Genomic DNA, 15,955 nt, shown 5'->3' with positions numbered 1-15,955 from the left:
AGACCTACAAACCTTGCTGCGGCACAGGAATCAAAGTACTGCTTGTACATAAGCAGGGATATCTTACATACTGCCATCCAAGGAATCTCGTATCAAGGATGGATAACCTATTGCCCAACTACTACTCCCATCATCCTGTACTATTGGCTCCTCTGCCTGGGGTTGATGGGAGCTCAAGTCCCCCCCCCCAAAAAAAAAATCTAGAATTCTTCATCTCTGTTTTATTGCTTTGATAGCTTCCTCCGTTTCCCCCACAGCAGATTATTTTTGTGTTTTACATTACTAGCAGATTTTGGTAAGTCAGATAAAGCATCCTGTTAATTTCCATTTCTAGGCCACCCATCAACCAAATATAATACATATAAGAGAATTTGTTTTAACCTGGAAAAGCAACAATGAATGCCCACATTGGACAAGTGAATTATGAGGACATGGGAGTTAGTAAATATGGTTAAATTAACTAAGATAATTAAAAGGAGGGAGATTAGACAATTGTTTACTGAAAGTTGGAGCATGTTTGTAAAGTATTGGTGTAAGAATAAGACACAAGAAAATGTTCAGTCCTGCTGTTAGAAACCTTGTAAATACTAGTGCGTGTGTAATGATTATTTAGTAGTGAAGAGTGGGGAAACATCCTTTATTTTCAACCAAGTTTTAGTCAGAGTAGGCCCATAGAAATGAATGGCTTTGACTAACAAATTAATTTCAGTGACTCTACTCTGAGAAGAAGTTAGGTTCTTATTTATATTCCTTTGAGGATATTAAGTTAACCTTGTAAGGAGTTTAAGATCTACTTAGGCCACATTCTTGTTGAATTCGCAAGAATAGAGAGATAGAGAGGTAGATAGTCTTTAAAAATATATTAATATATTATTTAGTTATTTCATAAAATTTATACACCACTTAATTGTAAAAAACCTCAAAGTGGTTTACAAAAAAAGATAAAACCATAAAATCAAGAAAAAATTATAGCCACACTTTAAAACATAGAAGTGTTAAAATACTAAAACAGGTTAAAATTACCTCAATTATGGGCTTATCCACACAACCTCTGCTTTATGCAGGGGAAATCTGAAGGTTTCCGCCCCAGATTGTTGTTTATTCCGATTTATCACTAAAGAGCAGGTTTTCCCTGGGGAAGGAGCGGGACAAGGAGAAAACCACTTGGATAAGTAGAAGCATGGGTGAGCCCTTTCTAATAACCTGGGTGGGCTTGTCTGTGCAATAATGTTTTGAATAGGTCTCAAAATAGTACAGTGAAGGCGTCTGCTTGATCTCAATAGGCAGGAAGTTCCAAAGTGCAGGTGCTGCTGCACTAAATGATCGAGGTCTTACGGGTGCTGAACAAGTACTATGTGGCACCTGTAGTCGTGCAAATTCCATTGATCAAAGTGGTTGAGTAGGCACATGTGAGGTAAGGTGATCTCAAACTTAATTCATTCCGGAAGTCTGTTCAAAAACCAAAGCACTCCAAAACCAAGGCAAGCTTTCCCATAGAAAATAATGCAAAATGGATTAATCCATTTTAAAAACAACCCCTAAAACAGCAATTTTACATGAATTTTACTATCTAACAAGACCACTAATCCATAAAATGAAAGCAATAAACAATGTACTGCAGTCACATAATCAATCAATCAATCAATCAATCAGCAGCTGAACTGGGTTCCATACAGTCACAAAAACAAAACAAAAAGCCGCAAAAACAAAAAACACAAAATAGCGAAAACAGACAGATCTCAGCTTAACACTCAAAACGGAAGTGTGGCACTCAAAACGGAATTGTAACAGTCAAAGAGAGCACGTTCAGCTTCCGAGAAAAGTTTGCAAACCTGAAGACTTACTTCCAGGTTTGCGGTCTTTCGGTTCCAAGTTGTTTTAGTACCAAGGCGTTTGAGAACCAAGGTACCACTGTATCTGTATTATATTAAATAATAATACAAAAAATGAGGGAATTCAGTAGAATTTACCGGCCAGAATATACAAATACAACTAAATCACTAAAACAGTATCAGTACAAATGATACAAACATTCAAAACCCATAGATGAAATGAAATGGGTAGGTAAGCAGGCAGGCAGGCAGGCAGGTAAAGCAAGCTAGGAAAAATGGGCAAGCAAGGGTGATGCAGTCCCACACAGGATGGTACCATATGTCTGCAAATGTTCAGGTCAGCAGTAATACGTGTATTCTTTTATAATAGATTTCTCCGTAAGCCTGTGATCTACGAACCATGCAATAATTATTTTAGTATCTCTAACCTTGTTGGTTTTAAATTACCTTCTTTGAACATTAACTGATTTCAATATCATAGTGCTCTCATTTAGCAAGTTATTGCTCATTCTCACGTTTCTTTATGGCCTTCAGAAACACGGTAGAGTGAATAATCTGCAAGGTGCCCTCATGAAATATAAGATAGATGTCCTCTGCTTCATGAAAATATCAGCAACATGGTTTAATTTTTCCCCAATACAGGATCAGAGCCTATTCGAAGCCGGACAGGAAAGAGTGGCACATCAACCCCAACTACACCGGGTTCCACCGCCATAACTCCTGGGACACCACCTAGCTATTCCTCCCGTACCCCGGGCACTCCTGGGACCCCCAGCTACCCCAGAACCCCCCATACACCAGGTACTCCCAAATCTGGTATTCTGGTGTCCACTGAGAAGAAAGTTGCCATCATACGCACACCTCCAAAATCTCCAGCTACCCCGAAGCAACTACGGCTCATTAACCAGCCTCTCCCTGATCTCAAGAATGTCAGGTCCAAAATTGGGTCAACAGAGAACATCAGATATCAGCCTAAAGGGGGACAGGTAAGGCTTCTGTTCCAACAACAGCCAATGTTTCAGGCATTATCACTGGAAGCAGAATGCAGGGTCTCATAGAGAGGAGTAAAGGCATGGAGTGGAGAAGGTAGATACAAATGCGGATCTCTTCCTTCAAATCTCCTTACCAAGAGGGATGGAAACTTGTCAGTTCTGGGGTTTTAATAAAGCCTTTTTAGGTTAAGGCTTTTTTGGAGAGGGGGGTATGTTTTTATCAAATGTACTACTGCTGCTTTTTGTGGACTGAACAAACATATTTTCAAAACAACTATAATTTTATCTTTTTTATATAATTGAAGTGCTTCTGAATGAAAAAATGCCTGTTATATATATTTGTTACATGCCATCGGAATATTTTTGTATTAAGGCAAGGGCCAGATAAGAGGAGCAGCTACCTGGTGTATTTACAAAACAGAGCCTTAGAAAGCCCAGTCAAGGAAAGCAAATAAATGTTCAATAATATAATATTATTTTAATTAAATGTGGATAGGTCAGTTCCTTCAAATACTGCAGTTGTAAAGTGCACCCCAATAATTCAGACTCCAATCCTAAACATACTTACTTACTAGTGAGTAAGGTCACTGCAAACTGTGGGAACTCTCAAGTAAAAATGATTAGGATTGCTCAGTAGGTAAATTGCATTCTTTATTAGATCAAACTTTTATGTTTTAGTATTTTGTGTTTTAATACTGTGTGAAAACACAGTCTCTGAAAATGATTTGCATTGAAGGAAAGGTGACAGAATGGGCAGGATTAGCCAGGATCCATTCCAGATCACTGTGCTTCTCCATGAAACTTGCATGTGGTTCTATATGGTAGCAATATCTGTTTATCTGTTTGTAAAATGTGTTATGATCCCTGCATCTGGCCCCTCATACTACACTGTGTAAGGTACAAAAAAGGGAATGGAGGTACAATCTGACCCTTCCCAGAGTGAGGCTATAACCCTCCAAGTCTGAGGAAAGTGGGAAAGCTGAGTCCTGAGTAGTATCTACGTCTGCTCCGCAGCATACAAATCAGTGACTACAAGATCGACAAAGGCCTTTTAAGTCAGCATAGGCACTTCCACAAGGAAGCAGAGCCAACTTGGCTCTTGCTAGCCTACATGAGGCCACAGCTCTCTACAGATGTAGCATGATCAATAGCTCAGGCTCCCGACTGCTTTGGGTAGACTTTGCTTGGACTTGCCTGCTTCAAAGGGGTTCTGCTTGTTACTACCACTGTGTGAGCCTCATGGAACAGGAATAGTGGGGTGTTCATGTGTGGGGATTGTAAACACCTAAATGTGGAGGGCTGGAAAGTAGATTCTTCCAATAATAGAGACCTTGTATTCTTGTAGAAAAAGTGGCAGGAGGTGGAACAAGCCTCCAAAATTGCCCTGGGTGTGGGATGTCTATCCTTCCCTCATACTGCCAAGAAACAACCCCAGCAACAAAGGAGCGTGCATAGTGCTTGAATGTGCAGGGGAAGGCCAAAGAGAAGTGTGAGGATATGATGATTCTGAGAGAGTTTTCCCTGTGTCTAAAAGCTCTGGCGTCATGACAACTGGCTCCCCCAAGTATTCTCACCAATTAAGCATTAAAGAGCAGGTTTTACAGGGGAAAGTGGTGCAGCAGAGGCAAAACCACTCAGCTCCATGCTTTCTAGGCCTGGGACAAATAGAAAGTGGACACGCCCTAAGTCTCCTCTCACCATTAGCAGGGTGCCTATGACACCATAGCCTAGTTCTCACTGAGGTCCTCTATACATGGTTGAGTACAGAGTACATCTTCCACGTTGGCATTGAGTAACTACAGGTTAGAGGGGAAGCCTTCAAGGCCACACCATTTTATTTCCGGGAAGACTTGAACCTCTGTCATCTCTTTTCTAGAAAGTAAGTCCAACCCAGAAGGATGTAGTAGCAATACCTCAGTTTTACTTCTCCTATATCATTTCTGGCTGGGGCTCTTGTAGCTGTTGGAATGAACTGCTTTCTACAGTCTGCTTTATGCAAGTCAGTTTATGGAAACAAATAGAAGGCAGCTGGAGTTTCATAACCTGAGCTTAAATTGCCATGCTGAGTGTAATAACTCCAGGAGGAGGAAGGAGCGGAAAACCCTGAACATAAGCAAGTATGACAGGAAAATTACTGAAAGGGTATAGATATCCGGCCCTAAAGTGTCATTTGGAGATAGATTTTCTCCTTTTACCGGAGGCATCTGTTAACCTAGTAGCTGAGAGTCCATCCTTGGCTTGCAGCTGTGCTGGGGAGCAGAGTCGCACTGTGACAGCACCATGCTCTGGAGGTGCTTACACAGAGAGCAGCAGGAGGTGTCTGAATGTTAAATAAATCAAAGTAGAAATACAGAGTTGTAAAGGTCTCATTAGAAACTCATCAGCTAACAAATCCATTTAAAATCATGTCTTTACCCACCCAACCACTTCTGCCACATTTTTTTAACAAGCGGAAGATACCACCTGAAGATGAGATTTCAAACTTTATGATAATGATCCTCTCTAACAGAACTTGATGGGAGCATTTTTCACATTGTGCTTTGTGACAAAACAGGCAGATGTACTTAGGTATAGTGGCATATAAATCCGTAACAGTAGGTTGCTTTAAGTTCCCTTTATCCCCTGGACAGGGAATCCTGCTTACATTGGCTGGCTGTAACTCACATAGTGGGAAAGAGAGAGACAATTTCTAAGCTGCCACTGTTACATAATAGGAAATATCTCCTTGCTCAGAGCCAGACTATATTACCATCCAAATCACATAGTTTACCTCTTGCTGGTTTGTGCATCACTTGAGAGTGTGAGTTGAGGATTGCCTGTTTGAATGGTCCCCAGCATTAAAATCCCATGCCCTAGGACAGTTGGCATTGCCCTCGTCACTCTGACATCCTAGCTATCTTCATGCAGATAATGTTGTATTCAAAAACCAATCAGACCCTACTCCAGTATTCTGCAGTCGTACACCTCAGCAAAAGGCACACTATGTGATTCAGCTGAGCATGACTATTGCGACTTTGTACATAGCAAGTAAAATGGGACAGGAGAGACCAAAGAGAATCTTGCACTTTCCCTCGTCTCCTTGGGGAATCGTACCTCACACTGTGGCATTGCAGCCAAGCTTACAATTTGTGCCTCCAGAAGTTTTTAATTGGTTTTATATGGGGCTAAAAGCCAAGGAGGCTGTGATCTTAAACAGGAGAATCATAGAACAGAATCATAGAATCATAGAGTTGGAAGAGACCACAAGGGCCATCGAGTCCAACCCCCTGCCAAGCAGGAAACACCATCAGAGCACTCCTGACATATGGTTGTCAAGCCTCTGCTTAAAGACCTCCAAAGACGGAGACTCCACCACACTCCTTGGCAGCAAATTCCACTGTCAAACAGCTCTTACTGTCAGGAAGTTCTTCCTAATATTTAGGTGGAATCTTCTTTCTTGTTGTTTTGAACCATTGCTCCGTGTCCGCTTCTCTGGAGCAGCAGAAAACAACCTTTCTCCCTCCTCTATGTGACATCCTTTTATATATTTGAACATGGCTATCATATCACCCCTTAACCTCCTCTTCTCCAGGCCAAACATGCCCAGCTCCCTTAGCCGTTCCTCATAAGGCATCGTTTCCAGGCCTTTGACCATTTTGGTTGCCCTCCTCTGGACACGTTCCAGTTTGTCAGTGTCCTTCTTGAACTGTGGTGCCCAGAACTGGACACAGTACTCCAGGTGAGGTCTGACCAGAGCAGAATACAGTGGCACTATTACTTCCCTTGATCTAGATGCTATACTCCTATTGATGCAGCCCAGAATTGCATTGGCTTTTTGAGCTGCCGTGTCACACTGTTGGCTCATGTCAAGTTTGTGGTCAACCAAGACTCCTAGATCCTTTTCACATGTACTGCTCTCAAGCCAGGTGTCACCCATCTTGTATTTGTGCCTCTCATTTTTTTTGCCCAAGTGCAGTACTTTACATTTCTCCCTGTTAGAATTCATCTTGTTTGTTTTGGCCCAGTTCTCTAATCTGGGGTGTTAGCCACCCCTCCCAGTTTGGTGTCATCTGCAAATTTGATCAGGATGCCCTTGAGTCCATCATCCAAGTCGTTGATAAGATGTTGAATAAGACTGGGCCCAAGACAGAACCCTGTGGCACCCCACTAGTCACTCTTCTCCAGGATGAAGAGGAACCATTGATGAGCACCCTTTGGGTTCGGTCAGTCAGCCAGTTACAAATCCACTGAGCGGTAGCATAGTCAAGACCGCATTTTACCAGCTTCTTTACAAGAATATCATGGGGCACCTTGTCAAATGCCTTGCTGAAATCAAGGTAGGCTACATCCACTGCGTTCCCTTCATCTACCAGGCTTGTAATTCTGTCAAAAAATGAGATCAGGTTAGTCTGACATGACTTATTTTTCAGAAATCCGTGCTAACTATTAGTGATCACAGCATTCCTTTCTAGGTGCTCACAGCGTGTTTGCTTAATGATCTGCTCCAGAATCTTCCCTGGTATTGATGTCAGACTGACTGGGCGGTAATTATTTGGGTCCTCTCTTTTCCCCTTTTTGAAAATAGGGACAACATTTGCCCTCCTCCAGTCTGCTGGGACTTTGCCTGTTCTCCAGGAATTCTCAAAGATGACTGCCAGTGGTTCTGAGATCACATCTGCCAGTTCTTTTAATACTCTTGGATGCAGTTCATCTGGCCCTGGAGACTTGAATACATCTAAACTAGCCAAGTATTCTTGTACTATCTCCTTAGTTATTCTGGGCTGTGTTTCCTCTGCTGAATCATTTGCTCCAAATTCTTCAGGTCGGGCATTGTTTTCTTTATCGGAGAAGACTGAGGCAAAGAAGGCATTGAGGAGTTCAGCCCTTTCTGTGTCCCCTGTTTGCATTTCACCATCTTCTCCTCTGAGTGACCCCACTGTTTCTTGGTTCTTCCTTTTGCTACGAACATACCCATAAAAGCCTTTTTTGTTGCTTTTAACCTCTCTAGCAAGCCTGAGTTCATTCTGTGCTTTAGCTTTTCTGAATTTGTGTCTACACGTGCTGGCTATTTGTTTGAATTCCTCTTTGGTGCTTTCCCCCCTTTTCCATTTTTTGTACACATCCTTTTTAAATCTTAACTCAGTTAAAAGTTCTTTAGATAGCCACCCTGGCTTCTTTAGGCACCTTCCATGTTTCCGTCTCATTGGTATTGCCTGAAGTTGTGCTTTTACTATCTCCCTCTTAACAAACTCCCAGCCATCATGAACTCCCTTTCCTTTTAGTATTACTGTCCATGGGATCTCACCCAGCACTTCCCTAAGTTTTATGAAGTCGGCTTTCTTAAAGTCAAGAAATGGAGTCCTAGTATGTTTGGCTGCTCCTTTCCGCTGTATAGTAAACTTCAGAAGAGCATGATCACTCGCGCCTAATGATCCTTCCACTTCTACCCCACTAACCAGGTCATCAACATTGGTTAGGACAAGATCTAAAATGGCTGTTCCTCTTGTTGCTTCTCCCACTTTCTGGACAACCAAGTTGTCTGCAAGGCCAGCTGGACAACTTCATTGGAGAGAATTGCCTGTTTTCCTTCTTAAGAGGTTGCTGGGTAAAAATATTCAATTCTTGGCAAAATTTTAAGGCTGCTTGCTCTTGGGCATGTCTGATAGGTTTCAGAAGTAATTTAGCATGCTATCCGTCAGGAACAGAAAACACTGCAGGGAAGGGCATTCAGAAGCAACCTGGCGTCATGAATGATTTGCAAGATGTCCCAAGGAATGTAATTGGGAATTTTTGCAACGTGTGCCAAGCCTTATTTTATCTTTATTTCCCTCCCACCCCTCCTTGTTATGGAAATGAAGAGATGTGTCTCAATGCACTACTAATTCCAAAGAAGAAAATGTATCCCATCAGTGGAATATGCTTATTTTCATTGAGAGATCTGTGAGCTAAACAAAACCTCTAGAGATAACAAATCCCACTATGGGGATCTGTTATGAGGATTGTCCTTCATATGTTAACAGGACAGTAGCAGAAGCTGTACAAGCTTGTGTGGTGAAAAGAACACTTTCCCTATTATAAAAGATATCGCCTATCTCTCCATCTGGTAGTGTAAATGACACCAGTGCCTGCCAATCTGCAAACGTTTTCATATTAGTACAGAGAATTGGCTACAAGGCAGCTGACACTGCCAAAGATGATGCTACAACACCAGGTCTTCCTCAGACCCAGATTCTCATATTAATCACAGCAATAACACATATCCACAAGTTTTCAGAAGTGGCCAAAAATGTGTTCAAAGGATTGCCAATGTGAGAATGAACACTGGATTTTTAAGAATCAAGACGTGCAGTTACTGCTGAAAACAGCAACTGTACATTTAGCTGCACCGTCTTCCTCTATAACAATGGCTTGTGGAACTTAGCTGTACCCTGACATCACAATGCTTTGTGTTTCCCACTCCTCAGCAGCAGCCAATGATGTGCAGTGGAGTTTGGGAAAGACAGAATATCATGTAGGGAGATGGTTGCTGATGTCATCTTAGCATAACATCTAGTTGGCCTTTTAGCATGATGTTTCCTTTGGCTTGGGATATGTGAGGGACTTATTTGGTACAAGTGATACACTCAGTTGCCATTGATGTCCCCCAAGCAAGAGATTAGAATATATGGATTTGTATCAGTCTATGGTTCGTGTAGCCTGGCTTTGGTTCTCTAGGGTGTTCAGTTCAGTTTGAAGGCCAGGACAAAATCCTCCAGAGTGTCAGGCAGAGGCCTTTCACATCACCTGCTCCCTGATCCTTTGAATGGCAGATGTTGAAGACTGAACATAGAATCTTGTAGTACCTTAACCTTTGAAGCCACCCTACTCTCCCTGAGCAACTTTCAGTTTACAGCTGGAGTGGAATGGAAATGGACCTGTCATTTGAAATGAACAATAATAATACTTAGCAGTTATTGGGCACATATCAGTGCCCAAAGCATTTCACAAAGAGCCATGGTGGTGTCGTTGTTAATAGTGCTGGGAGACCCAAGTTCAAAGCCCTCAGGAAGCTACAAAACTCACTAGTTGACCTTGGGCCAGGCACCTTTTCACAGCCTAATGCCATTGAGCTTCCTGAAGGAAAGACCACATAGAAACACGATAATAACAATACACTGTCACCAAGACTTGCAAGTTCTGTCAGGGAGGTCAGTTTTATAATTCCCATATTGCAAAGCCCAAGAGGTGGCTTTGTAGTTGAGGTGAGATGTGAACTGGGCACTTCCCAAGGGATTACTCTTTTACCTGGTCAAACCAGACTTCAGGAAACCAATTGAGTGTGATTAACTAAATCTTTTCAGAAGCTTTAGAAATATAGTCTATCTGTATAATGACTGGGGCCTATGCCTGGGGGTTCAGCCCAGACTTCCTTGCCTGCATTGCTGCAGTCTTATCTATCTATCTATCTATCTATCTATCTATCTATCTATCTAATGGGTTTTTTCTATGTGCATACTAAACTTAAAAGTTCCACTGCCTGTGTCATGTCCTATATACTTCAAAGGGAATTTGGAGTGAAGAAAGATGGCAGAATTGGTCCCCTAGGGACTGAATTATCATTGAAAGTTATGCACACGTATGCAGAGGATAATAGCCTCTGAGGTATACATGAATTTTCATAAACCTTTCAGGAAATTGCATATAATCAGCCTCATAACTCCAGTTGCATAAGATGTCATGAGCACAGGAAGGAAGTAACCTAGTGAAAGAAGCACAGGAGAAAAAAAAAACTTTAAACACTGCATTCCCCCCCCCCCCCAGCATTGGTTTTATATAGTAGAATGTTTTGAAGGCTTAACTGTGGATTGGAGTATATGGTCTAAGAATAAAGTGCAGGGTGGCTTGCAATATCATTAAAATGCAAGAGATAGACCATAGTGCACTAGTTATTAGCAAAAGTGTACAAAGGTTTTCTCTTCCCTAGTTCTCCAGCTGCCACTCTGCAACTGAAAACTCCAGGCCTTGAACTGGCAGTTGAAAAATTCGGGTGTTTGTCTCTCACTGAGAAACTGCTATAGCCCCTGACCCTCACAGATTCTGGCTCCAGTGGTGGATGTAGGAAGCACAGAGGTAGCAAAGGTGCTAGAACCTTCCACCCCTCCCTGCAAGTCCTCAGATGTTCCAACCACCACTGTGCTGCTGAATCTCTGAGCCACAGCAGGTGCCCAAAGAAATAATCTTGGTCCAGAAAGGTTGCTGAAGCAGCTTGATGTTAAGCCCCTCACAGGCCAGGACTCCCCCAACCCCCAGGCGATGGCTGCTACTGCTTCTGGCTCTAGTTGCAGGTGCAGGAGATGCACTGGATTCTGCTGAGAAGTCAGCTGAGAATTGAGAATAGGGTGCAAAAGCTGGAAAGCTTTTAAATAAGCTCTTTATGAACTTTGATACTTTAGGGTGAGTTCTTTTACAGGGGCAGGTAAGAATCAAACACTAGGGAACTATGCTGTGAAAATGGATCTCAGGCTTTGGAACAGGATGTGAGACAAGATGGGGCATCTAACGATAAATTTGTGGGTGTGGTGACTCCAAGGGCTGCAATTGGCCAACAACTGGGCCTGATGTAGGCCAAGCCCTTGGCCAGCAAGAATTCCTGTCCAGATGGAAATGAGGAGATAAAGGCCTGAATCACGCAGGTTTCATTCAGACTCGTAGGTCAGAACTGAGATGGAAAAGAACCTTTCCTGTGTGCCTCTGCCATGCCAGTTGAAGAGCTTGCTGTATTTCTAAATCAAGGGGCACTGTATTTCTAAATCAGGCTTTCACAAGACCTTGCAGCAGTTTGGACTTTCTGTGCCCCTTGAATCTGCATTTGTGGAGCAAATTCTCCCTCCTGACCACTGCTCAGAGGTGTTGCCGATTCCTTGCTGCTGGCAACAGGCAGGCTGGACAGAAATTGGGAAGGGGTTTTTGTTATCCATCTGACTCACACTTCTCCAGGAATTAGATCCAGGGTTCATGTTTGAGGGTCAGTGCTCTCCTGTCAAGGTTTCTAAAATAACCAAATCACCTAAAATAACATACACAACTGTTCAAAAATCTTATGACAGTTGCCTTGGCAATTCCAGTCATCAGCTGTTAAGTTTGCAAGGAGTTGGATTCAATGACCCTCAAGGTCCCTTCCAACTCTACAGTTCTATGATTAATCTCCATCCATAAAAGAAAGGATACAAAAACCTCAGAACAGACATTTGCAAGTGACAAGACAATAGCCACATATGATAAACCACTGCAGTTACAAATGACTGCATATATGAGAAGAGTACCACAGCACAGTCTTTCACATTCAACCTTTCCATTTTAGTTTATGGCACTTGTATTATTTCACATCTGTGTTGCCTGAAAATATAGATGTTGCAATGCCACTGTTGCATTGTTATTAAGAAGGGCAAATTTCTACTTCAGATTATTGGGGAGGAAAGGCCATGGGTCAGTGATAAAGCATTTGTAATAAACTTACCTTTTAGTGGGGCAGCATCTACACATTGGAACTCCCTGCTTATTTGAATCAGGCAAGACACCTTCACTGTACTCTCTTTGTCACTTGCTAAAAACATTTTTGTTTACTTAAGCCTAGCCAGATATGTAGAATGTTGACATTTGTTTCAATCTGCTTTTTGGCTTATTCATTATTTTAATAATTCCTTTTCATAGAATCATAGAATCATAGAGTTGGAAGAGACCACAAGGGCCATCGAGTCCAACCCCCTGCCAAGCAGGAAACACCATCAGAGCACTCCTGACATATGGTTGCCAAGCCTCTGCTTAAAGACCTCCAAAGAAGGAGACTCCACCACACTCCTTGGCAGCAAATTCCACTGTCGAACAGCTCTTACTGTCAGGAGGTTCTTCCTAATGTTTAGGTGGAATCTTCTTTCTTGTAGTTTGGAACCATTGCTCCATGTCCGCTTCTCTGGAGCAGCAGAAAACAACCTTTCTCCCTCCTCTATGTGACATCCTTTTACATATTTGAACATGGCTATCATATCACCCCTTAACCTCCTCTTCTCCAGACTAAACATGCCCAGCTCCCTTAGCCGTTCCTCATAAGGCATCGTTTCCAGGCCTTTGACCATTTTGGTTGCCCTCCTCTGGACACGTTCCAGTTTGTCAGTGTCCTTCTTGAACTGTGGTGCCCAGAACTGGACACAGTACTCCAGGTGAGGTCTGACCAGAGCAGAATACAGTGGCACTATTACTTCCCTTGATCTAGATGCTATACTCCTATTGATGTAGCCCAGAATTGCATTGGCTTTTTTAGCTGCCACGTCACACTGTTGGCTCATGTCAAGTTTGCGGTCAACCAAGACTCCTAGATCCTTTTCGCATGTACTGCTCTCAAGCCAGGTGTCACCCATCTTGTATTTGTGCCTCTCATTTTTTTTGCCCAAGTGCAATACTTTACATTTCTCCCTGTTAAAGTTCATCTTGTTTGTTTTGGCCCAGTTCTCTAATCTGTCACGGTCGTTTTAAAGTGTGATCCTGTCCTCTGGGGTGTTAGCCACCCCTCCCAGTTTGGTGTCATCTGCAAATTTGATCAGGATGCCCTTGAGTCCATCATCCAAGTCGTTGATAAAGATGTTGAATAAGACCGGGCCCAAGACAGAACCCTGTGGCACCCCACTAGTCACTCTTCTCCAGGATGAAGAGGAACCATTGATGAGCACCCTTTGGGTTCGGTCAGTCAGCCAGTTACAAATCCACTGAGTGGTAGCATAGTCAAGTCCGCATTTTACCAGCTTCTTTACAAGAATATCATGGGGCACCTTGTCAAATGCCTTGCTGAAATCAAGGTAGGCTACATCCACTGCATTCCCTTCATCTACCAGGCTTGTAATTCTGTCAAAAAACGAGATCAGGTTAGTCTGACATGACTTATTTTCAGAAATCCATGCTGACTATTGGTGATCACAGTATTCCTTTCTAGGTGCTCACAGACTGTTTGCTTAATGATCTGCTCCAGAATCTTCCCTGGTATTGATGTCAGACTGACTGGGCAGTAATTATTTGGGTCCTCTCTTTTCCCCTTTTTGAAAATAGGGACAACATTTGCCCTCCTCCAGTCTGCCGGGACTTCGCCTGTTCTCTTTTAAACATTGCCCATTGGCAGAGTCCTTTATATGTCACCATTAGCCTGCTTCCTTATCTTTCATCTTGCTCTTCGGCATGAAGTATAGAAGGCAGAATATGCTTGTTCACGTTTCCATGCAATTTCATAAGCCCCTTCGACTGCTAGGGAAACCTTATTGTGTGTTACAATTTTTAAAAATACAGAAAGAGAATGCAGTCAGTGCATGTTAATGTGCAATCACACAATTTTCATGAAAGTTGTTTGTTTCTTCTTGGCAATTTGGAAGGTGTTAAGTAAAAGCAATCTGTATCTAGCAGATAAAATGCTAGCTTGTAAACTTGAGAAGAAGAATATTATCTCAGCCATAAAATGTGGAAAGCATAATTACAATAGAACAATAGAAAGAAGTCAAGGAAGGAGGGAGGGAAGGAGGGAGGGAGATGTTATTTCCTATTTGAAAAGCTCTCACACCAAGTCTTCCACCTGCTTCTTGTACTCATGGAAGCTTGAATAGTCTTTTGTTGTTTTGATGGAGGCTGCTTTTCAAATGGAAGTTTTGTAGACAATCCAATGATACACATGAAATATAAGTGGTGCTCTTCATTGTATACCGTATCAATTATATTGTCTGCTCCATCAGCTTCTTTTTGGCATCTGCTAAAGGTCCTCTGACTCCCCTTCCTTTCTGGAGTAAGAGCTTAGAACAGTGGCTCTCAAAGGGTGTAGCAGGAGAGGATGGTGATTGTGGTGGGAAGATTCAAGGACAATCAAAGACACATTTACCGTATTTTTTGCTCTATAAGACTCACTTTTTTCCTCCTAAAAAGTAAGGGGAAATGTGTGTGCGTCTTATGGGGCGAATGCAGGCTGCACAGCTATCCCAGAAGCCAGAACAGCAAGAGGGATTGCTGCTTTCAGAGATCCCTCTTGCTGTTCTGGCTTCTGAGATTCGGAATATTTTTTTTTCTTGTTTTCCTCCTCCTGGTGCGTCTTATAGAGCGAAAAATATGGTAAATATTTTAGGGTAGTATGGTATAGGGTCCAGGGTTGTAAAGACTGCAGAGAGAATAACTGGGTGCACTCTTCCCACCTTGGATCAAATCTATGCTTCCAGGTGTCATAAGAAAGCTGCAGAGATAGCACAGGATAGCGCGCACCCTGGAAATGATCTCTTTCAGCTTCTGCCTTCTGGAAGAAGGTCCAGGGTTATAAAGACTAGGACTAGCTGCCTGAGAAACAGTTTCTACCCAAATGTGATTCTGGTTTTATTTTTTAAATAATTTTTATTGAATGATTTTATGTTACAAAAAACAATACAACCATACTACCACTAAATATAATTAAGAAATAAAAATTACATACATCAATATTTAGTTTGTTATTTACCATCTTATTTCCTCCCAAACATTCCATACAAAAACACACATATGTGCAGACACCCACACACCCACACCTGCACACAAAATGATAATAATGAAAGTAAATATTTTCCCCCTTTTATCTTCCAAAATCTTTTCTTCAACTTTGACTTCCTGTCAAGTCCCTTTACATATATTTTATCTTACAATCGAATGTACACAAAACAATAAACCTTTCTATATAAATTTTCCAATACAATCTGAAAACATAATAAATCCTTAATTGTTGTCCACCTCCTTTTAGTTCCTTTATCACTTGAATGCTAGCATGGAGTCAAAACTATTACTGTATTTTTGAACATATCTTCTATAACCATCCCATTTTTCTGCAAATTTTTGCTTTGAGTTTTCTCTGAGTTTACTAGTCAATTGAGCCATCTCCACCAATTCCTGTAATTTGATTTGCCAATCTGTTATTTTTGGAGCCTCGTGATCTTTCCATCCCTTGGCAACAAGTATACGAGCCACTGCGGTTGCATACAAGAATACCTCTCTTAGATTTTTTGGGATCTCTTTATCTAAAATACTTAATAGAAATACCACCGTTTTTTTAGTAAAAGTTATCCCCATCATCTTTTTTAATTAATCATATATTTTGCAATTTGTAAAGAGGATGAAATCAGTATT

At 41.8% G+C, this 15,955-nt stretch overlaps 1 protein-coding gene and 1 long non-coding RNA gene across 38 annotated transcripts in view; one reads left to right on the top strand and one right to left on the bottom strand.

The window, feature by feature from the left end:
• LOC307220561 overlaps positions 1–15,955 on the bottom strand; it is a 320,367-nt gene that overhangs the window by 221,242 nt on the left and 83,170 nt on the right. The window lies entirely within an intron of this gene.
• Positions 1–15,955, top strand: part of MAP2 (microtubule associated protein 2) — a 323,285-nt gene that overhangs the window by 292,866 nt on the left and 14,464 nt on the right. For all 37 annotated transcript variants that reach the window (XM_079975430.1, XM_079975463.1, XM_079975460.1 and 34 more), the window contains one exon: positions 2,475–2,818. In XM_079975430.1, the coding sequence (XP_079831556.1) occupies positions 2,475–2,818 (344 nt within the window). The remainder of the gene's footprint in view (positions 1–2,474; positions 2,819–15,955) is intronic.

The sequence above is a fragment of the Podarcis cretensis genome (genome assembly GCF_951804945.1).
Source record: "Podarcis cretensis genome assembly, chromosome: 1".
NCBI lineage: Eukaryota > Metazoa > Chordata > Lepidosauria > Squamata > Lacertidae > Podarcis > Podarcis cretensis.
The sequence above is the reverse complement of the archived record's forward strand: the minus strand, read 5'-3'. Positions and strand labels throughout refer to the sequence as shown.